Source organism: Myotis myotis, unplaced genomic scaffold (genome assembly GCF_014108235.1).
Source record: "Myotis myotis isolate mMyoMyo1 unplaced genomic scaffold, mMyoMyo1.p scaffold_m19_p_1, whole genome shotgun sequence".
Taxonomy (NCBI): domain Eukaryota; kingdom Metazoa; phylum Chordata; class Mammalia; order Chiroptera; family Vespertilionidae; genus Myotis; species Myotis myotis.
Genome location: NW_023416313.1, coordinates 112594529 through 112619091, shown reverse-complemented (window position 1 = coordinate 112619091; position 24563 = coordinate 112594529). Strand labels below are relative to the sequence as shown.

Below are 24563 nucleotides of genomic sequence, written 5' to 3'. Positions count from 1 at the left end.
AACAAAAAGACTATAGAAGAAATTAATATAGCAAAGTGCTGGTTCTTTGAAAAGATTAATAAAATTAACAAACCCCTGGCTAGACTCACTAAGGAAAAGAGAGAAAAGAGTCATATATACAAAAATCAGAAATGAAAAAGAAGTTACCACAGACATTACTGTTATATAAAGGATCATACTAGAATACTAAGAAATACTATATGTAAGCCACCAAATTCAATAATCTAGAAGAAATGGATAAATACCTAGAAATATATAACCTTCCTAGACTGGATCTTGAAGAACTAGAAAATATAAATAGACTGATCAACAGTGAGGAAATTGAAGCAACCATTAAAAAAAAAAACTAAACAAACAAAAAAACACTCCAGGACCAGATGGTTTTATTAGTGAATTCTACCAAACATTCAAAGAAGATCTGATATCTATCCTTCTCAAACTCTTCCAAAAAACTGAAGATGAAGCAATGCTTCCTAACACATTTTATGAGACCAACATAACCCTAATACCAAAACCTGACAAGAATAACACATAAAAAAGAAAACTACAGACCAATATCTCTAATTAATACAGGGGCAAAAATCCTAAATAAAATACTAGCAAATTGAATACAACAATACATTAAAAAATAAAACATCACAGTCAAGTAGGGGTCATTCCAGGGGCATAAAGATGGTTCAACATACACAAATCAATCAATGTAATACACCACATTAACAAAAGAAAGGATAAAAATCACATTATCTCATCAATAGATATAGAAAAAGCATTTGGTAAGCTACAACAACCATTTATGATTAAAATACTCAATAAGATAGGTAAAGAAAGTACCTTAATATAATAAAGGCCACATATGACAAACCCTCAGCTAATGGTGAAAATTGAAAGCTTTTCCTCTAAGATCAGGAACAAGACAAGGATGCCGACTCTCACCACTCTTATTTAACACTAGAGGCCCAGTGCGCGAATCGTGCATGAGTGGGGTCCGGCCGGCCTGCCACAATTGGGGAAACTGCCAGCCATGGGGAGGGGCTATGAACAGTCAACTAGTCCCACCCCTGATTGGGATGGAGGGGGCCGATAGGGGGTGGGGCCAGCTGGAGGGAGGGGCCGTGGGCGGCCAGCTGGTCCTGCCCCTGATCAGGGGATGGGTGATTAGAGGCGGGGCTGGTGTGGGGAGGGGCCAAAGGTGGTTGGCCAGCCAGCCCCACTCTCAATTGCGGGGGGGGGGGGGGGGGGGCTGATTGGTCACCTCAGTGCGCATCATAGTGACCAGTCATTCCAGACATCTGGTCGTTCCATCGTTCTGGTCACTTGGCTTTTATATATATACTAGAGGCCCAGTGCACAAAACTTTGTGCACTGTCGGGTGGAGGGGGGTGTCCCTCAGCCCCCACTTGTACCCTCTCACAGTCTGGGACCCCTCGGGAGATAACGACCTGCTGGTTTAGGCCCACTCCTGGGTGGCAAAGGGCAAGCCCAATCCCTAGGTCGGGCTCAGAGCAGGGCCAATTGGGGAGTTGGGGCGCCGCCCCGTCATGCACAGAGCAGGGCGGATCAGGAGGTTGTGATGCCACCCTGTCACGCTCAGGGTAGGGCCGATTGGGGGGTTGGGGCGCCGCCCCCTGTCACACTCAAGGCAGGGTCGATGGGGAGGTTGCGGCACCACCCCCTGTCATGGACAGAGTAGGGTGGATCAGGGGGTTGTGGTGCCACCCGTGTCACATACAGAGCTGGCCGATCAGGGGGTTGGGGCACTCCCCCCTGTCACACTCAGGGCAGGGCCGATGGGGAGGTTGTGGCTCCACCCTGTCACACACAGAGCAGGGCCCATGGGCCAGTTGCGGGGCCGCACCCTGTCACACACAGAGCAGGGCCGATCAGGGGGTTGGGGAGCTCCCCCCATCAGGCACAGAGCAGGGCCGATCAGGGGGTTGGGGCGCCTTCCCCTGTCACGAACAGAGCAGGGCGGATAGGGAGGTTGTGGCCCCACCCCCTGTCACACACAGAGCCACAGGGCAATCAGGGGGTGTGGGCACTGCCCCCTGTCACGCTGCTCCAGGGGCCAGGAGGCCTCGCTGCTCTGCTGATCCCGGTGCTGGGAGGCATATTACCCTGTTGCTTATAGGATGGAGGCCTGGTGCACGGGTGGGGGCCAGCTGGTTTGCCCTGAAGGGTGTCCTGGATCAGGGTGGGGGTCCCCATTGGGGTGCCTGGCCAGTCTGGGTGAGGGGCTGAGGGCCGTTTTCAGGCTGGCGGGTGACTGAAGCTCCCACCGCTCCTTTTTTCCTTTTTTTTTTTTTTTTTAATTCTTGGATTTATGGCTGTCACTGGAGCTGAGAGCTGGCTTTAGCTGTGAGACCTCGCTGCTGAACGCAGGTTTCTGGCTTTGTTTACCTTCTGTATTTGAAACTTTGTTGTGACTCCAGCTGTGCGATCCCAGCTGACTGAAAGCAGGTTTCTGGGGTTTTGTTTAGCTTCTATATTTGTAACAGTTTCTTAGCATCTCAGAGTCCAGCAGCGGCAGGCGGGGAACCTGGCTTCCTCCGTCACTGGAGCAAGCAAGCCTCCTGTTCATGTCAGTAGCCTGGCCTCCGGCCGCCATCTTGGCTGGCAGTTAATTTGCATATCGCCCTGATTAGCCACTGGGAAGGGTAGCGAAGTTACAGCTAATTACCATGTTTCTCTTTTATTAGATAGGATAGACTAGAGGCCCGGTGCACAAAAATTCATGCATTTGGCGGGGGCGGGGGGTCCCTCAGCCTGGCCTGCACCCTCTAGCAGTACATAAGCCCTCAGGGTTCTAAGCTGCAGTCTGGCCTCCCTCTGCAGGAGGCAACTGGTGGGCCAATTGGGGGACAGCAACGGCCAGCGACTGGCCGGGCCTGCCCCCCAATTGCCCCTCCATCACTGCTGGTTGCCACCGCCATCCCCTTCCTCTGCCCACTGGCACCCACCTTGCAGGCCTGGCATCACCTGCTCGCCAGCCCTGCCCCCTGCCAACTGTTCCTCTATTCAGTCATTTTGCATATTAGGCTTTTATTATATAGTATAGTTCTGAAAGTCCTAGCCAGAGCAATCAGGCAAGAGAAAGAAATAAAAGGAATCCAAATTGGTGAATGAAGAAGTAAAAGGTTCACTTTTTGCAGATGATGTGATTCTGTACGTAGAAAAGCCTAAAGACTCCATCAAAAAAAACTATTAAAAACAATAAACAAATACAGTCAATTTGCAGGATACAAAATCAATGTATAAAATTATATGCATTCCTATACACTAACAATGAAATTTCAGAAATACAAAAATGAAAATAACAATTCCTTTTGCAATTGCAACAAAAAGAATAAAATACCTAGGAGTAAACTTAACAAAGCATGTGAAGGACCTATATACTGAAAACTACAAAGCTTTATTAAAAGAGATTGAAAAAGACACAGTGAAATGGAAAGATAGTTTGTGTTCATGGACAGAAATAATCAACATAGTTAAAATAGCCATATTACCCAAAACTATATATAGATTTAATGCAATATCCATCAAAAGTCCAATGACATTTTAAAAAGAAATAGAACAAAAAATTATCAGATTTGTATGGGACCACTAAAGACCCCAAATAGCTAAAGCAATCCTCAGAAAAAAAAAAGAACAAAGCTGGGGATATCACACTACTTGACTTCAAATTATACTACAGAACTACAATAATCAAATCAGCATGGTATTGGCAGAAAGACATACAGTGTAGGGAGCAGCTATAGGGTTAAGCCTTGGACTAACCTGTTGGGAAAGTCACAAACAAGTCCCAGCTTAGAGGGCACAGCCCTCTTAGCATAATTAAGCTTGACCTTATGAGCTCCCTAGATCATATCTGGGTAGCTAATGGGCTGTGGGAGATGCAGCAAGTGCTGCCAAAACAAGTGAAACTCACAAGAACATTGTAACTATGGTGACCATTACCTTGTTTACCTCTGGCTATAAAATAAAGCATCAGGACGGAGGAACCAAGATGGCGGCATAGGTTAACGCCGGAGTTTGCTGCTTTGAACAACTACTTCAAAAGTGAAACCAAAAAACGGAAGGGACATCACCCAGAACCACAGGAACGCTGGCTGAGTGGAAGTCCTACAACTAGGAGGAAAGAGAAACGCATACGGACACCCAGAGGAGGCACAGTGCTGAAGTAAAATTCTGAGGTGCGGAGTGTGCGGAGCGGGCTGGCGGTGGAGGGCGCGGTTGGCGTTTTCAATCGGGAGGGAGTCGCAGACTCTGAGCTCCAGATCCGGGCGAGTCTTTAGGGACCCAGACTCAAACGGGAGAAGCGGGACTGTCTGGCTTCGGTCAGAGCGAGTGTAGCTTTCTCTCTGAGCTTTGCAGCGGGTGCTGGGACTCAGAGAGGCAGAGCCCCTGGGGACAGGACTGAGAGCCGCCATAACTGCTCTCTCCGGCCCACCCTGTTGATCCTGTTCGACCTGCCCAAGCCCTGCACAGAGGCTTTTGCCGGATAGCCTCAGGCAAAGGCTAGATTAGCACCTCCCTAGAGGACAGAAGTTCTCTCACTGCTGACACAGCTGATTCTCATAGCCACTTGGCCTGGAGGTCAAACCCTCCCTGGAATTAGCTACAACAATCAAGATTTAACTATAAGACTTCGAACAAAGACCACTAGGGGGTGCACCAAGGAAGCATAACAAAATGCGGAGACAAAGAAACAGGACAAAATTGTCAATGGAAGATATAGAGTTCAGAACCACACTTTTAAGGTCTCTCAAGAACTGTTTAGAAGCCGCCGATAAACTTAATGAGATCTACAAGAAAACTAATGAGACCCTCGATGTTATATTGGGGAACCAACTAGAAATTAAGCATACACGGACTGAAATAACGAATATTATACAGACTCCTGACAGCAGACCAGAGGAGCGCAAGAATCAAGTCAATGATTTGAAATGCGAGGAAGCAAAAAACACCCATCCAGAAAAGCAAAATGAAAAAAGAATCCAAAAATGCGAGGATAGTGTAAGGAGCCTCTGGGACAGCTTCAAGCGTACCAACATCAGAATTATAGGGGTGCCAGAAGATGAGAGAGCAAGATATTGAAAACCTATTTGAAGAAATAATGACAGAAAACTTCCCCCACCTGGTGAAAGAAATGGACTTACAGGTCCAAGAAGCGCGGAGAACCCCAAACAAAAGGAATCCAAAGAGGACCACACCAAGACACATCATAATTAAAATGCCAAGAGCAAAAGATAAAGAGAGAATCTTAAAAACAGCAAGAGAAAGAAACTCAGTTACCTACAAGGGAATACCCATACGACTGTCAGCTGATTTCTCAACAGAAACTTTGCAGGCCAGAAGGGAGTGGCAAGAAATATTCAAAGTGATGAATACCAAGAACCTACAACCAAGATTACTTTATCCAGCAAAGCTATCATTCAGAACTGAAGGTCAGATAAAGAGCTTCACAGATAAGGAAAAGCTAAAGGAGTTCATCACCACCAAACCAGTATTATATGAAATGCTGAAAGGTGTCCTTTAAGAAGAGGAAGAGGAAGAAAAAGGTAAAGATACAAATTATGAACAACAAATATGCATCTATCAACAAGTGAATCTAAGAATCAAGTGAATAAATAATCTGATGAACAGAATGAACTGTTGATTATAATAGAATCAGGGACATAGAAAGGGAATGGACTGACTATTCCTGGGGGGGAAAGGGGTGTGGGAGATGCGGGAAGAGACTGGACAAAAATCATGCACCTATGGATGAGGACAGTGGGTGGGGAGTGAGGGCGGAGGGTGGGGCGGGAACTGGGAGGAGGGGAGTTATGGGGGGAAAAAAAAGAGGAACAAATGTAATAATCTGAACAATAAAGATTTAATTAAAAAATAAATAAATAAAAAAAAAATAAAGCATCAGCTTGCTGTCTGTGTCTCTCTTTGTGGCCTTAGCCAGGCCCAAGAGATCCACCTAGACCCAGCTTATTCTCTTTGTCTGTCTTTTCTACATCCTTTGCCACTCCCCGCCCACCCAATCAGGCTCACTGAACCCTTAATTGAGCTGGCTCAGCACAATACAGACCAATGGAACAGAACTGAGATCCCAGAAATAAAACACATGTAAATGGGCAAACACTTATTGACAAAGGAGCCAAAAATACACAAAAGAAAGCCTCTTCAATAAATGGTGTTGGAAAAATTGGAAAGCCTCATGCAAAAGAATGAAACTAGATTAGTTTGTCCCCATGTACAAAAAAATAATTCAAAATAGATCACAGACCTAAATATAAAATCTGAAACAATGTTACATAGAAGAAAGCATAGGTACTAAACTTATGGATGTTGATCATAGAGAACATTTTATGAATTTGAACCCAAAGACAAGGGAGAGAAAGTCAAAAATAACTGAATGGGACTAAAAAAACTCTGCACAGCAAAAGAAATCCTAACAAAACCAAAAGGCAAACAACAGATCCAACAAGGGGTTAATATCCAAAATATATAAAGAACTCATACAACTCAACACCAAACAAACAGTCCAATTAAGAAATGGGCAGAGGACCTGAACAGACACCTCTCCCAAGAAGACATACAAACGGCCAACAGACATATGAAGAGATATGCAACTTCATTAGCTATTAGGGAAAGGCAAATCAAAACTGCAATGAGATACCATGTCACACCTGTTAAAATGGCTATTACCAACAAGTAATAACAAGTGTTGGAGAAGTTGTGGAGAAAAGGAACCCTCATTCACCGCTGGTGGGAATGTAAACTGGTACAGCCACTATGGAAAACAGTCTGATGGTTCCTCAAAAAATTAAGAATAGGGTTCCCATATGACCAAGTAATGCCTCTTCTGAGTATCTACCCAAAAATATTGAAAACATTTATTCAAGAAGTTATATGCACCCCTATTTTCATTGCAGCATTGTTCATGGTGGCAAAGAAATATAAACAACCAAAGTGTCCTTTGGTAGATGATTGATTGGATAAACAACATGAGTGGTACATATATACAATGGAATACTACTCAGCCATGAGAAAAGATGAAACAGCACCATTTGTGACATGAATGGACCTTGAGAATATTATGCTACGTGAAATAAGTCAGTCAGAAAAAGCTAAGAACCATATGATTTCACTCATATGTGGGATATAAAACTGAAACTCATAGACACAGACAATAGTATGGTGGTTACCAGAGGGAAGGGGGGTGGGAGTAGTAAAAGTTAAAGGGGCAAAATATATGGTGATGGAAGATGATTTTACTTTGGTGGTGGGCACACAATGCAACATAAAGATCATGTACCATAGAAATGTACACTTAAAACCTATATAATCTTATTAACCAATAAGATTATATCCCTGGGGGATCGGCCCTAAACTGGCAGTCAGACATCCCTCTGGCAGCCCGGCAGCCCTTGGGGGATGTCCACTTGCCAGCAGGGAGCAGGCCTAAGCTGCAGTCGGACATCCTTAGTGCTGCTGAGGAGGCGGGAGAGGCTCCCACCACCACCGCTGTACTGGCAGCCATCAGCCTGGCTTGTGGCTGAGCAGAGCTCCCCCTGTGGGAGTGCACTGACCACCAGGGGGCAGCTCCTGCATTGAGCATCTGCCCCCTGGTGGTCAGTGTGTGTCATAGTGACCAGTCATTCCCAGTGGTTCTGCTGTTAGGGTCAATTTGCATATTACCCTTTTATTATATAGGATAGAGGCCTGGTGCATGGGTGGGGGCTGGCTGGTTTGCCCTGAAGGATGTCCCGGATCAGGGTGGGGGTCCCACTGGGGTACCTGGCCAGCCTGGGTGAGGAGCTGAGGGCCGTTTTCAGACTGGCCACACCCCCTTCAGGGACCCTCACCCCATGAGGGTGTGGCCAGCCTGGGTGAGTGGCTGATGGCTGTTTGCAGGCTGGCCACAGCCCCTTCAGGGTGGGGATCCCCGCTGGGGTGCCTGGCCAGCCTGGGTGAGGGGCTGAGGGCCGTTTGCAGACTGGCCACACCCCCTTCAGGGACCCTCACCCCATGAGGGTGTGGCCAGCCTGGGTGAGTGGCTGATGGCTGTTTGCAGGCTGGCCACAGCCCCTTCAGGGTGGGGATCCCCGCTGGGGTGCCTGGCCAGCCTGGGTGAGGGGCTGAGGGCCGTTTGCAGGCTGGCCACAGCCCCTTCAGGGTGGGGGGTCCTGCTTGGGTGCCTGGCCAGTCTGGGTGAGGGCCTGAGGGCTGTTTTCAGGCTGGCTAAGCCCCCCAGTGGGGACCCTCACTCCATGAGGGTGTGGCCAGCCTGGGTGAGGGGCTGATGGCTGTTTGCAGGCTGGCCACAACCCCCAGCCACCCAAGCTCCCAGTGGAGACTGGCTGGAAGCAGGTATCTGGGATTTGTTTATCTTCTATAATTGAAACTTTGTTGTTTGTAACAGAGGCCACAGCCGGCTTAGGGCTGGTGGGAGCTTGGCTTCCTCCATCACCCGGGCAACCAAGCTTCCTGCTTGCTCCAGCTCCATGGCTGCCAGCCACCATCTTGGTTGGGTTAATTTGCATATAGTCACTCTGATTGGCTAGTGGGCATGCCTTAGGGCATAGGTCAATTAGCATCTTTGTCTTTTATTAGTATGGATGCCATGCCAATAAATTTAATTTTAAAAAATAAAAAAATAATAAAGCTGGTTTAAGTTTATAAAATAAAATATATTTCTAATTTTCTCTTTTGTAGATAATATAAAGTCATTTAACTTGTAAAAATTAACTAAAGAACATTTTATAATTTGACCATACTAAATATTTGAAGTCAATTTTATCAAATAATCAAAGTGTCCATCATTTGAGGCATCTCTAAGTGCCTAACATTGTGCCTGGTCCCACAAAGGTGACAAGAAGTATACTGTACATACTATCTGCCCAATAGAAACTGTGAGTCCACAGTATTAGCTCACAATGTTTTGACCTAGCAAGACCACCCTCTGAAAGAAAAGACAAGGCAAAAAAATGATACCAAGCTCTCTTGTTAATTTCATTTATATTTGAAGCATCCTGAAAGCAGTCAAGAGTCTGAATGGAAAAGATTCGAGGGACTGGGATCCCCACTGAAAGGTGAGGACAGATATTTTTCATTAGTAGAAGTGCTTAGGATGGGAGACAATGTTTAGTCAGGATTGAATTGGTAGATATTAACTGTTTAGAACAGGAGGACTTGAATCATGGAGTATGCACATGCACATAAGCACTGAACTGTAGCAGAGGAGTTGGAGTTGCAAAATAAGGTGAGGATAAGTAAAAACTATACCCATGAGTCCTGGCTGGGTGGCTCAGTTGGTTGGAGCATCGTCCATATACCAAAAGGTTGCAGATTCAATTCTCGGTCAGGGCACATACCTAGGTAGATACCCAGTAGGGGCATGTATGGGAACACCGATTGATGTTTCTCTCTCTCTTCTCTTCCTCTCTCTCTAAAATCAATGAAAACATGTCTTCAAGTGAGGATTAAAAAGAAATAACTACTCAGAAGGTGATGAGAGCTCAACATGATTTTAAGCCTCACTATTATAGTATCTACTGCAAGCATAGAACAATAGAATGAGTTTCTGCATGACACAGAAGCAAGCAGAGGTCCTTGCAGGGACTTTATCGGTCTTTCCATGTAACAAACTTAAGTAACAATGAGTCATACATCTATAACACTTTTCTTCTGAACATTAAAAAAATAAATTTCACAATCACTAGAGATTTTCTCATTTATACTGCCATCACACATTATTTGAAATTTTTTATTTAACACTTCAAAGCAGATGTTGGCTAAAAAAAAATTTGTAACATTTAAAATCCAATTTCTATGTTGTTATTTCTCTTACATTTGAGAAATACCATCTAAATTTCATATAGGCAGCTGATCAATGATTGTCTCTCATCATTTACTTTTCTATCTTTCTCTCCCTCTCCCTTCCTCTCTGAAATCAATAAAAAAAATATTTTTTTTTTAAAAAAAAAGAAGGAACTTCTACCATTTGCAACAGCATGGATGGAACTGGACAGCATTATGAGAAGCGAAATAATCAGTCAGAAAAAGATAAATATCACATAATCTCACTCATATGTGGAATATAAAGATCAACATAAACTGATGAACAAAAATAGATCCAGCGACAAGGTAGCACTGAACAGATGGTCCAACCTCAGAGAGAAGGTGGGGAGAGGGGGGCATGTTAGAGATCTACCAAAGGACTTGTATGCATGTATATTAGCATAATCAATGGACACAGACACTGGAGTGGTGGGGACTTGCCCTCGGGGGTGGGAGTGGCCGGGTTGGGGTGAATCAGGGAAAAGGGAGACATATGTAATACTTCAAACAATTAAAAATACCTAAAAAATAAAATAATTAATTAAACAAATACTGTAAAAGAAACAGGTTATCAGTATTTGCAGATGACAGAACTGAATAATAAAACTAATAGAATTAGAAATGAATGGAATCAGCAAAAAGCAAAATTGACCATGTAAAAAATCAGTTCATGTTAGCATAATCTTGAGAAATTCTTCTAAAACAGTAAGGAAAAATAGAGATAGGAAAAATAAAAGATAAGATGGGGATGTGAAAGACAGACAATAGTAACAAGTATAAGTGGATAAGCAATATTTAAATATGTAAAATGAAACTTTCCTGAGCTCAAGAGACATATAAATACTTAGAATGAAGGTGCACAATTGTTGTATGAACTGCATAGTGCAGGTGTGGGCAACCTTTTTGTGAGTGCGTGCCAAAACCAGCAAAATCTCTGACTCAAAATTCTTCTGCGTGCCAGCCCTAATTTTTTGAGAACATGTTATGCCTACTTGATATCTCTTAAGGTGTACGTATGTGAAGAACCTTGAAGAAATAATAAAATTCATTCGAGCGACAAAAACACAGTATATGATGATGAAAAATACATTTATTTTTTAATGTATACATGTACACTGATAGTCCGACAGAAAACTTAATGACTCCGTTTGATATTATCAGTGGGACTTTTGCTGCTGCATCATTGATGACAGGGATTTTACATCAGGTTTATATTTCGTGACCTTCAGAGATATGCACGGGCTACTACTTTCATCCGTCAGGCTACTCCTATTACGAGACTTAACAAAATTCATCACTAAGAACAAAGATTCACAAGCGTATGTGGATGAAACCAAAACACTGGTCGGATCTAGGAAGGCAGGGAGAGTTAAGGGAGAGGCATAGAAATTGCTCTTCTCCTCTCTCGTCCATCCATGTCTATGGTCTTTAAGATAACTTGTTATGTAAAATTATTTATTTATTTATCTAAGATGCACCTACAATGAATTTATCTGAAAAATAAAAAAGTCGATATTAAGAAAAAAATTGTAAATGGAAGATAAGAGAGGGTTTCGCGTGCCAGCAAAAGTTACTGGCGTGCCATGTTTGGCACACGTGCCAGGGGTGGGCAACCCCTGGCATAGTGTCTTCCTGCTTCTGCTAATAATACTGGGGCGTTTCTTTTAGAAAACAGTCTGTTACCCATTACAGCCATGGACAAAGTCACAAGCACACAGCAAATGATAGAAACTTCAGGCAAACAATGGTATAGGGTGGGAACATAGTTCTTGATTAGTGAATAAACTTCATAGCAAGTAGGGATGATGGGAATTTAGAAAGCCCAATTATGGGTCACACTGATTAGAGTGAAGGTTGCAAGACAGACTGCAGAGCTTCTTAATAGACAGTCCTTGGTTTACGTCCAACTCGACGTATGTCGCCATCTCCCATTTATTTATAAAAAAAGATTCCGTCATTTCGACGTATGTACATATGTGCTTTATGTTTTTTTATTATTTATTTACCACAAGTAAAGGTCAGGAATTGTTATCTTTCTTTTAAATATTTTTTACTGTTTCACTTCATTACTGCTGTGTATGTGCTCCATGTGAGTGACGTAGGTGCTTACGTAGGTGGGTTCCGACTTACGACGAAAATTGCGTTAAGTCGCTCCCGTAGGAATGGATCTCCGACATAACCCGAGGACCTACTGTACATCTAGGAAGGCTGGACTCCAGCCTTGAGTTTTTTTATAAGAGTCACCAAGACTGCTCTGTCTGGATAAAGACGGCCTTCCTACTCAGCAATGACAAAAAGTGTAAATGTCTGCTTCCGGGCAAGGAATCACAGAAAGGGCAAGCTCTTCCTGAAGGAAAAGATGGCCCTGAAAGAACAGATTTTCCTTAAACCACACCTGTTTCCATGTTAAAACAGGCATCGACAAAGAGAACAAATTCTAGGAGACCAAATAAAATTTAGGTTAAGAAATGGAGAGTTGCCGAAACCGGTTTGGCTCAGTGGATAGAGCGTCAGCTTGCGGACTGAAAGGTCCCAGGTTCGATTCTGGTCAAGGGCATGTACCTGGGTTGCGGGCACATCCCCAGTAGGAGATGTGCAGGAGGCAACTGATCGATGTTTCTCTCTCATCAATGTTTCTAACTCTCTATCTCTCTCCCTTCGTCTCTGTAAAAAATCAATAAAATGTATTTTTTTTAAAAAAGAAAGAAATGGAGAGTCAATCTCCCATATTCATTTGCATTCTTCACTACTCACATATAATCAATTGCTAAATCTTGATGCTTCTACTTTTTAAATATTTATCCAATCTGTCCCCTTATTATGTCCCTATTGCTATTCCTTTAACCCAAGCCATTATCACTTCTCACCAAGATTAGTGGATTAGACTCTCAAATGTTCTGTCTCCAATTTCACTTCCCTCCATCTCATTCCTTTCGCCAGTCTATTTTTTTAAAAAAAAACTTTATTGTTGAAAGTATTAAATATGTCCACTTTTTTCTCCTATTGACCCCTAATAACCTACCCCTAACCCCTGTCCCAGGCCTCCACCACCCTAACCTGTGACAATGGAAGAGATCAACCCAAGTCTATTTCTTGAACACTACCATCATTCCTCAAGATGCTTTCACATGCATCAAACAAATACATTTTCACAATGTAAACCAAGTATCACTTTTATTTCCAACAGATGTAAACTCAAAAGACAAAAATTATACACTTACTTTTATTTTAGTTTTTCTAACTACCCAACTCAATTTTTTAAGTGTTAGACATTGTTTCACTATTAATAGTCATGGATAGTTCTTAAAATAGTGGGCTATAAGAAAAAATATCAATTCCTTAGTATGACAATACAAAGCCCTCCACAATCTGGCTTCTACCTACCTCTCTTACCTCACCTTTCACTGTTCCTGAATACCTGCTAAATTATCTAGCAGTAAAAAAATACCATGCTATTTTTAGTCTCAGTGCTTTGCATATTATTTTCTCCAACTGGCAAAACTCTTTAATTCTTATGCCCCTTACAGCACCATCTAACTGGGCAACTTCCCCTGTATTAGAGTGACACTAACCAGCCTGTAGATCAGACTACCAACACTCCTCCGATAAGGTGCACACACAGACACACACACAGATAGCACTGGCACAAGATAACCTGGCAGAGGTGGCCTATCTAGATCTATCAAGGATTTAATTAGTTACATTAGCTTTTCATCAAAATGATTGGGATTAACAGTTTAGAGAGTCCAAGGATCATACTGAAGTTTGTGCCTGGATGACTGCAATTGGCAATGGCAAATCTTGATCATCAACAGGCAGGGACTCCTGGATCATCCCAGAATGTACGTTTACTACCTTAGGGGTAAGATGAACTTCTGCTCATGGAGCTATTCCTAAGTAAGTACTCACATTTCAAATGTTAAAATGTAAATGGAAGAGCAAAGTGTTAAAAAAGAAACAGCCAAGATGTTCTGAAAGAAAAGAACAGGAGGGGGAACATAATAAATCAGATAGAGAAATTAGGATAGACAGATATGGCAGTAGACAGGTTGAGTAGACAAGAATTGAAGAATGAGTCCAGATTATATAGTAATCAAAAATATAAATTAAAATCACAAGGGGACACTATAAAAATTTAATTGGAAAAAATTTAAGTCTGACAATTTTAAATGTTGAAAAGGATGTGAAGTAACAGGATCTATTATGTAGTACTGGTGGGAGTATAAACTGGTGCAACCACTTTGGAAAACAATTTGACATTATCTTTAATTAAAGTTAGACATTTAAATAACCTAATCCAGCAATGTCAATTCTAGATCTATACTATAGAGTACATATGGTATATAGAAGAAGCATGTACAAGAATGCTCTTAGAAGTACTATTCTCAACAGAAACAAAAGGAAACAACCCAATGTTTATCAATAATAAACTAGAGAAAAAAGTTTTCATCTAACCACACCATGGAACATACAACAGTGACAATGAATAAACTACAGCTACTTAATAAAAAAGATGAATTCCATTAACATAATATTGTATCTGAAAAAACTAGATGACAACACTATGATACCTTTTTTAAATTAAAAGACAATGCTACTAAATGATATATTATTTAGGCATACATATATGTGATAAAACCAACTAAAAATAACGAAAAAAAGAATGATAAATGTGAAATCCAAAAAGTGGTTATCTCAAAATAAAGGAAGAACACCTAGGTAAAAGAAAATCATTAGTAATATTCTAGTCTTGAGTTGAGGTTGGATAATGTATATTTTAAAATAAGTTGATAAAAGATTAAATAAGAAACAAAATTGTCATTACTATAAAAATTTTGAATGCTTTCTATATCATAAGATAAGGAATTACCAAATCTTATAAAAATAGGCTTAACATTTCAGTGAATCAGTAAAGTAACTCTTGAAAATTTCAGTATAATTCTTAAAACTCTTGCAATGCCAATTCTCCTGGACTTTTCTCAAAGAAAAAAATAAAAAAATCTTTACAATACCTGATTTCCATGAAGGTCCAAGACATCTAAACTTTTTAGATTCTCCAGATTTGAGATTTTCTTGATTCTAAAAATCAGAATAAATAGAATAGAAATGTAGATGTATCACATCTATTGTAAATCAAAATATGCTAAAGTATAACTCATTTTTATTTATTCCCTATAACTTAAACACAGATAATAGAAATAACTACAGTTATCTATCTACATAAATATATGTTATATATAAATATGTATATTACATAAAACATATTTCCCATCAATTTAATTGTATTGTTAAATATGCAGCCCTACTAGAGGTAATGTCCCCCCAACTTAAACAACGTATCTTTAGAAAAGAGCAATTCTTCTAAGCACCTTGGGCTTTAGGAGAGAGTGATGCAGGCTGACCTCAGAGCTACTAGAGAAGCCTTTTATTCAATTCTTTTATATGCCTAAGCTCACATTCCCTAAAACAGTGGTTCTCAAACTTCTTTGTGTATCAGAATCATCTGGAGGGCTTGATAAAAGAAAGCTTGCTAAGTCTCACCTCCAGAGTTTCTGGGACAGGGTCCAAAAATTTGCATTTCTAGTAAGTTCTTGGGTAATGCTGATGCTCCTGGCTGAGGGATCACATTTTGAGAAATAATGCCCTCAAACATAGACCTTATTCTTATCAAATCTCAATTTGCCCCCATATGAGCTTTATGAGGGTGAACTCACCTACCTAATAGAAAATACTAAGGAAATAATCAGAGATGGACAAGAATATTCATTACAGCATTAGAGAGAAAAAAAAGTACTATAAATATCTAATAAAAAGGAAAATAAGTAAATTATTACATATATACCCATATAGATTATGTAGCTATAAAATTATATTTTCAAAGAACATTTAATAACATTGGAAAACATAAGTAATAAAATATAAGTATTCAAGTGACAAACACATAGTATAAAAACAATTTTATAAAACTGTGATATGTGAATATAGAAAAAAGGGTACTACTCAATGTTGATAACTAGACCTTGAAAAGAAGGCTAAGAAATGACCGCAGGTCCTCTCAATGTCAGAACACTGCCAACAAACCTAATCTGACCATGGCCTCCTAAGTGAGGAATTTGCAGAATCCTAGTCAGTTCCCAAATAGTTGAAGATTTTTACATTAACACCAATGTGACTGGAAATTTTGTTTAAGTTCTCCCATTGAACAAAACTGAAACTAGAAAAAAGCAAGGCTCAGATATCACTTCAGTAGCTACAGAACTCTAGAAATTTATGACAGCCTTTCTCTGCAGGTTGCATTATGTTACTGACAGCAGGATAAGGTCCCTTCTACAGATCTATATGAAGGTGAGGCTTTTCAGGTGTCAGAGACAAATCCATAAGTGGGAACCCTCAAACAATCAAAAGGAAAGAAAAATGGAATCCCAGGGTCTGGCGGAAAGTTTTATATACAGTCCTTGGTGATCAGAAGAAAATTCAGAGTTCTATTCATTAGCCTGTGATATGAGGGCACCAGAAGATCTCACAAGGATAATCAGGATACAGAAAGCAGAACAGTTAGACAGCAAGAACTTCAACAGCAAAGTCAAGTTCTTGCTGTCTAACTGCTCTGCTTAGTAGCAATGTAAACTTCAAATATAGCATAGCAGGGTCTTTCTAGCTTTTCAGTAGAAATATTTATTGGAGCTGTTTGAACTTAAAGGCATCTGGTTACCCTAGATGTTCATATATGGTTCCATTGTCTTGGACTAGAAGACAGTGCAGTGCTTTGAAATGTGGGAGGAAGAAAAGTTTCTGGACTTGAGCAGCAGAGGGCAATAAGTCCACCAAGATGAACATGAAGGCACAGGGTGGCAGATGAGCTTCTCTCTTTAGCAGTCCTCGGCCAGGTTTGCCTAATGGTTACTAAAATACTGCTTCAGGATAGATTTGCATCTTCAAGACTCAAAGGCCCCTTGCCTTGATGAAGTCAGCTGACTGAAGAGCATTAGATATATGTTTAAGGGATCAAGATTTGCATTGTACTGATACTTCAGAAATCTACCAGTTGGGAGAATATGGAAAGTTGTCTTCTGACTTATTTTGTTTTTTATTCAAGAACTTGAATAAGAGCTATTTTCTTTATGGGAAAACTAAAGTAAAATATGACCCAAAGCAAGCAAACAAACAAAAGGATGAAGGACTAGAAGGCAGGAAAAAGAAACTGCATTAGATTGCTTTTACTGAACAATGGTAAGATATAGAGAAGGGCAGTAGGCCCCAGAGAGTTGGAGGAGCAAAGAGACCTTTAAAAAGATTAAAAAGGCCCAATACACTCGTGTCTTTGAGGCACAGAAAAAGAAAGTAGGTTGAGAGATAATTTAAAACACTAGGAAACAGGAGCAGCTCTAGACACTAAGTTTAAAACTAGAAAAGGAGATTTACAATGTCATGAAAACAGTGACATGGAGGGCAGAAAGGCAATGGTACTGCAGAATAAATGGAAGCTAGAGAAACAAATCAGTAAAGTAACTCCAAGAATCAGAAGTGAGTGATGAAATCTCTAGGAGAGATAACAGTGAGCACCTAGAAGGAAATGCCTTGATGTATGAAAAGTTTACACCTCACTTTACTCAGTGAACTGCTCCAGGGGCATACTCCTAGTGTATTTAGTTTGTACATATCTAACCTTGCAGAAGTCACCTTTCATCTCCATTTCTCCATCTGCAAAATAAGAGAGCTAATCTCTCTGGTCGCTTCAAGTCCTAATACTCTATAATCCTATAATTCCCCCAAATTCCTTCCTGGTACTATGTTGCTTAGTTTAACACTTGAACCAATAGTAGGTGATAGACTACACCAATGGGAACTTTCAAGAAACCACAGAGAACAGATTAGGACATGATCTTGGAAAAAGTATCTTATATTACTGCTCGCTAATGAGAATAAACAGGTAATGCAAGATCCATGCTGGGGGGAAGGGGAAAGGTAGATGGAGGGGAACCAAGCTTGGGTATAATACCACATCTAAACTTTATTATTTGATAAAATAAAGATCATTTTTAGATTTTTGCCAAAACAGCTCTTCTTTCTAGGCATTGCAAAACTACCCAATGGAGCAGAATGAAGAGAGAGGTCATGAACAAATCTCAAGGAAATTAGGCAGGAATTGTGTAGCTGTACACATAACAGAACCTTATAAAAAGAACTGGGGACATTCATATAGGATGTAATCTTGAATATATACTGAAAACACCACCTGAACAAAAATCAATCAGTAATTTGACAATCACAAAGTAATAAATGTCTATCTTCAGTCAAGCACTAAGGAGAATCACTAGTGAAATACTTATGTCTAAAGTGAATACAACATGCTTAAAACATAGCCAAAGAAAACACAAAGGCCAAATCTGCTACTTACTTACATACAAAGCTTTGACACTGGAAAGCAATGGAAATAACAAAATACACACTATATAAATGTTATTTGTTTTAACTAATTGTCAGACTAAATCTCATAAGACAAATTATGACTGAATCTTAATTCATTCAAATAATCTTTCAAAAATTTAGTCCATTAGGTTCTTAACTATTTTTCAATTCTGAGTTGCCATCTAAACACCTATAACTCAACATTAATTCTAAGTATAATAGACAAAAACTGCTCTATAAAAGTTACCTGTTTTTCCCCAACAGAAGGACACGGAGGGATCTGAGAGTAGAAAGCCCACTAATTTCTTCTATATGATTATCATATAAATCCAAGAATATTAGCCTCCGCAGATTAGAAATATTTTGGATTCGAGTTATAAAATTGTGTTGAAAGTTCAATAAACGAAGGTGTTCTTCCCCATCGATAACAGGACATACAGTCAGCTTTTGCCTAAAAGACATTTAAAAAAGTTAATAAGATTCTGATTTGGCAGCTTGCCCCCTCTTACAAATATTATTAGTATTTTGGGGCTCCCATGTTATGAAGAGAAAAAGATAAGTAGAGCCACTTTTTGCCTCCATGAACTAAGCATCCTAGATCTAATTATAAATCTATAATAATAAAAGGGTAATATGCTAATTAGACCAGACAACCTTCTGGACATCCTTCCAGACAACCTTCTGGATGAAGCCAGGGCTGCGAGGGAAGCCCGGGCCTGGGTGCCAGAGGGAAGCCAGTGCCAGCAGCTGGGGGAAGGAAAGCCTACTCTTGCCCGAATTTCGTGCCATCAGGCCTCTAGTCATTCATATAAAAGCCAATATACTTTAACAAGGATAATTATTAAAATGAAGCCTAAGCTCTCATTATATTGAAAAAAACTCCAATATAAATTATTTCACATAAAATTGACTTAACATCAGAAAACACTCAATGTAACTGCCTTATGTAACAGAGGTTTAGATGTTTCAAAGAATCATCCTATATAATAAAAAGGTAATATGCAAAGTGACCATCATGCCATCACACAATATGGCCGCCCCCATGTGGACACAAGAAGGCTGACAGGAGAGGGCAGTTATGGGTGATCAGGCCAGCAGGGGAGGGCAGTTAGGGGCAACCAGGCCTGCAGGGGAGGGCAGTTGGGGGGGACCAGGCCTGCAGGGGAGGGCAGTTAGTGGCGACCAGGCTGGCAGGGGAGGGCAGTTAGAGGCAACCAGGCTGGCAAAGGAGGGCAGTTGGGGGTGACCAGGCCGGCAGGGGAGGGCAGTTAGGGGCAATCAGGCCAGCAGGGGAGTGGTTAGGGGGTGATCAGGCTGGCAGGCAGAAGCAGTTAGGGGCAATCAGGCAGGCAGGCAGTCAAGCGGTTGGGAGCCAACAGTCCTGGATTGTGAGAGGAATATCCGACTGCCCGTTTAGGCCTAAACGGGCCTAAACAGGCAGTCAGACATCCCTCGAGGGGTCCCAGATTGGAGAGGGTGCAGGCTGGGCTGAGGGACACAACCCTCCTCCCCTCCCATCCACAAATTTCGTGCACCGGGCCTCTAGTGTCATATAACCAGAGAAATGCCCTTGCCATCAATCAACTGATATAAAAGACTGCCCAGGTAGCTAAGTCACCAGAAAAAAACAAACAAACAAAAAACATAAAAAAGGATCTCTCATAGAATTGTAGACTCTTGAGCTGAATGATATTTTAGGTAGAGCAAGAAATTCAGTCATCTACAGTTCACTTTGATAGAAATAATTTCATCCTTTATTGAACACTTCTGCAGACATTTAGATTTTAATTATTTGTTTACATGTTCAACACTAACTTTGAACTTTGCAGAATGCTATTGGGTAGGATGAAACCTTAACAATGTATTTCTTTAGCTATATTTAAAACAGTAAACCTCCATTATGCAAAAAGTTATAGGTGAAGTTAATACATGCAAGGCCCTTTAAGAATTCTATTAGAATAATAAAATGGCCTATAGAAATGATCTGAGATGCTCAATAGAGTCTTCAAGAAAAATGTAGTTTTATTGTGTGAACAATTCTAATAGGGAGATTAATTAGAAATATTTCCTTACAGGTGGAGGGGGGCCAATGGGGGAAATAAAGAGGACATCTATAATACTTTCAACAAAAAAGATAAATTTAAACAAAAGAAATATTTCCTTTCAGTAAGAATTAAGTTAATGAAACCTTTAAGGCAAATCAGAGTGCTACAAGCATAAGTGAAACTGTGTGACGGATCAGAATCCTCCCCATAAAGAGAAAAAAATGATTAGCACCAGGTAATAACAATATTAATGGTTAACAATGATACGATGTTTAAAAATACAGACCAACCCTGAAGCCCTGGTTGGCATGGCTCAGGTGGTTGGAGCATCATAGTCATCCCGTACACTGAAGAGGGGTGGGTTCCATTCTGTGTCAGGGCACATACCTAGGTTGTGGGTTCAATCCCTGATTGGGGCACATACAAGAGTACATACAAGAGGCAACAGGTCTCTCTCTCTCTCTCTCTCTCTCTTTCATTTCCCCTCTCTCTAAAATCAATAATCCTCAGGATTAAAAAAATACAGACCCTGAAGAAATTGGTTTAAAATAGAAGAAAAACAATATTACATAATAGTTTAATTCTTTTAATGTGTGCTTAGTATTTAGAATTCATTTCATGCACTTACTTACACTACCTCATTTGGTACTTTTGTTCTATAAATTGTAAGTATTCTCATTTAAAATTTATCTTTGTGCATCAGTTTAGCAAAAAACTATCTTCCTCTGTTTCTCATAGTTAAAATTACTGATACCCCAGAGTCTAGTTCATCCAATTCTTGAGTCAGTATCACTAAGCTAGAAAAAAACACACAACCCTCTGACCCACCTCTTATATAAGCCATAGCAACTTGAAATAAAGTCACTTTCTTATATTCCAAATCCAGTGACTAAGTCCCAACTCCAAGGCTCATATGCACAACCCTTAACCCCATTAAGACCCTGTCATCCAGCAAAACAAGCGAACATACACATACTGGGTTATTACCCAGCGCTCTCAAGGAGAGTTTGTTAGGCCTACAAAATCCCTGAGTTGTCTATTGAATTATGTTTTTGCCTCTAATTGCCACTAGGTGCTGGTAAGCTGCCTTCCTGGTACTCCAGGCCTATATACTAACTTCCAGAACAGACAGAGCCTAGCTCTTCCAAGCATTTCTTCTCAGGGCTGGATTCTACTCTTTAAAAAAAAAAAATTCATCCTCATCTGAGGACTTGTTTTTAATGATTCTTAAAGAGAGAGGAAGGGGGAGAGACAGACAGAGACATCAATGGGAGGGAGAGAGGGAGCGAGGGAGGGAGGGAGGATCAATGTGAGAGAGAAACATTGTTTGGCTGTCTCTCAGACATGTACTGACCTGGGATCAAACTTGCAGCTTAGGTATGTCCCCTGACCGGAATCAAACCTGCAACCTTTTGGTGTACTGGAGGATGCCCCAACTAATCAAGCCACTCGGCCAGGGCCTGAATTCTACTCTTGACCCCTAAGAGTAGAAACAAGCTAAGAAACAAGCACAGCATGGCAGATCTCCCTTTGAAAATCACGGAGCTTACCTACTGGTTCTCAAACAATGATCCCTGACTGTCTTACTGCCAGCCCACCTTTCGTGACTGCACATCCTGGTACTAATAAAATTGTGCCTAAGCCTCTGACATCTTTGTGATCCTGCCATCATAACCAGCCTTTGAAGCTGAGTCAATTCTCTTGGTCCTGACTTTCTGGTTAAACAAGTCTTCACCTGATCAAAGTCTGTGTCATGTGCCAAAGACAATCTTCACAACTGCCCGAGTCACCCAAGCTACAACACCAGTGCCCAACTTGTATCACAATCTTATAAATACTGGCTCCTGTTAGTCTCGAGTAACATGACACTAAAGGGCTGAGGTATTATTCTTGGATGGACTTTTACAGAGTGAGATAAAATTATCACAAAATCCAACAAAACATTAGAATTCTGTGAAAGTGGCCTGGCCAGCGTGGCTCAGTTCGTCAGGCATTGTTCTGTGCACCAAAAGGTCACGTTCAATTCCTGGTCAGGGCACATACGCAGGTTGCAGATTCAATTCCCTGTTGGCAACCAATTGATGTTTCCCTCTCACATCAATGTTTTTCTCTTCCTCTCCTTTCCTCTCTCGCACTAAAAAATCAATAAAAACATATCCTAGGATGAGGATTAAAAAGAAAAACAAAAAATATATTGTGGAAGTTGTAAGTATTAGCATTACAATTTCAAAAACCAATAATTCTGCAAAGATGTAATAAGAGTAACTGCCCTCAAGTGTTACTTTGCCTACAAAACAACATGTCACACTCTCCAGAGAACCTCCTCCCAAATACAAATACAAATGATCTGTGACATTTGCTGTCAGGGAGCACTACTAAGCTAAGAAGTTCGCTTAACAATTTGCTATTATATAGGCAGTACTGAGATAAAGGAATGCACAGCAGAGATGATTTTTTTTTCTGATTATAGCACTAAGGTAGGGTTGATCCTACATCCACTATTCTATTGCAGGTACTTTCCTAGATTTAATGATGAAGATCAAGTCCTAACTATATTCATTCATTCAAAAAATTTTATTGAGAGCCTATTTTGTCCCCGGTTCTATTCTACGTGCTGGGATACAGAACTGAACAACAACAACAAAAAACTCCTAGTGTTTGTAGAGTTTATATTTTAGTAGAAGGAGACAAATAATAAACTTGATAAGTAGAATATTTAATACATTAGAGAGTGATAATACCTAAAAAAAAAAAATGAAACAGAGAAGGAGCTGGGGACTGTCAGGGTGAATGGGGTTACTATTTTGGGGAGGGTGGTCAGGGAAGGCCATCCCTGAGATGATGACATTTGAGCAAAAACCTAAAGGAGGAAAGAAAGTGAGAACAGTAAGTGCAAAAGCGCTAAAAATGTAAGCATGCTTGGTGTATTAAAGGAGTCAGAGTGAGCAAAGGAGAGATTGGGAGGAGGTGAGGCCAGTGAGGTAACAGGGGATTCAACTGAACAGGGCCCAGTAGCCTGTGTGACGACTATATTGCAAAGCTTTTGCTATCCTAAAATCCATTTTCATCGGTCATATTACAGAATTACTTAGTACTCTCTTATTTTACATTATATAGGTATAAAATTCCTCCTCATACCCCTCAAAGGATAAATAAACAATTGATAACAGTGGTTATTCTCACGTGGAAGAACTGGATAGTTGGAGAATGAGATGAGGGACAGAGACTTTTATACCATTCACATCTTGTACCATGTCTATGTATTATCTAGTCAAAAAAATAATAAATTGTCCTCACCTTTCTAGGGTCAGTCTGTCTGAGTAAAGAATTTTCTCTTCAGAAGAACGCTGGAGAATGTGAAATGATGACACTGATGAGCTCACCAAATTAATATGATCACCTATTGAAAATGATATATATACAAATTACTTGATTAAGAAAAACCTTTAAAAGCTTAAATTTGGAGAACTTTGGCACCTAAAAATATCTTTTCTAGAAAGTATAGTTTCCATAGCTCTCCATGTTTGAAGTTAATTACTAAATTTGAGTTTGTTTCTTTCTTCCTCAAACCTATCTTTATCCCTTTTAATGCTGACACCTAATACTAAATCTTAACTCTCTTATAACTGAGATGATAGTCCCTCATTACCAGATACATTTGGGCCAGCACTATGACAGCCCTGCCGGATTCTGAACTTGGAAGGTATCTGAATGGAAGAATCTCCAAATGCTGAAAAGGAGTTCATGGTAGTTTTCATGTCCAGCCCATTTAGTTCTGTCACGTTTGCTGTGGATGAGATGCATGATGATTTATTACGAGGTGAAGGGCTTATTACTCTTCCATCTCCTTCAAAATATCAAAAAGTTTATCACAAAGCTACATAGTATATGACTTTACTACAGGGCATACAGAGAAAGTACTTTGGATAGCAAATGTAAACCTCACATCATCACTTTTTTTGTATGCTCGGCTACTATTATAGAGAATATAGTAGAATCAAAGTGGATGTCAACAAATTTTATACACTTCTAATGATGACAACCCCATGACATTTTTAGGCTGTTGGTTATATGTTGTCGCTCCCATTAGGTAGCTTTCAATCTAGTGGGCAAACCCATATGAAATTAGTAAACTATTTAGAAGAACATGCACAAAATGCAGAATAAAAAAATGAAACCTAACGGTATCTTCAACATAAATGTGTCTCATTATTTTTCACTTAAACAAGATAGTTACAGATGGGTTTAACGGAAGGTGGATTTTAAGATATAATC

General features: G+C 40.5%; 1 protein-coding gene across 4 annotated transcripts in view; it reads right to left on the bottom strand.

The window, feature by feature from the left end:
* Positions 1 to 24563, bottom strand: part of LRRC49 (leucine rich repeat containing 49) — a 205067-nt gene that overhangs the window by 163607 nt on the left and 16897 nt on the right. For 2 of the 4 annotated variants that reach the window (XM_036347647.1, XM_036347658.1), the window contains exons 4-6: positions 23586 to 23688; positions 18491 to 18694; positions 14847 to 14913 (exon numbers count right to left, since the gene is read on the bottom strand). In XM_036347647.1, coding sequence (XP_036203540.1) covers positions 14847 to 14913; positions 18491 to 18694; positions 23586 to 23688 — 374 coding nt within the window. Of the gene's footprint in view, positions 1 to 14846; positions 14914 to 18490; positions 18695 to 23585; positions 23689 to 23937; positions 24136 to 24563 lie in introns of all 4 variants that reach the window. The other 2 variants (XM_036347684.1, XM_036347676.1) reach the window with 2 other exon arrangements.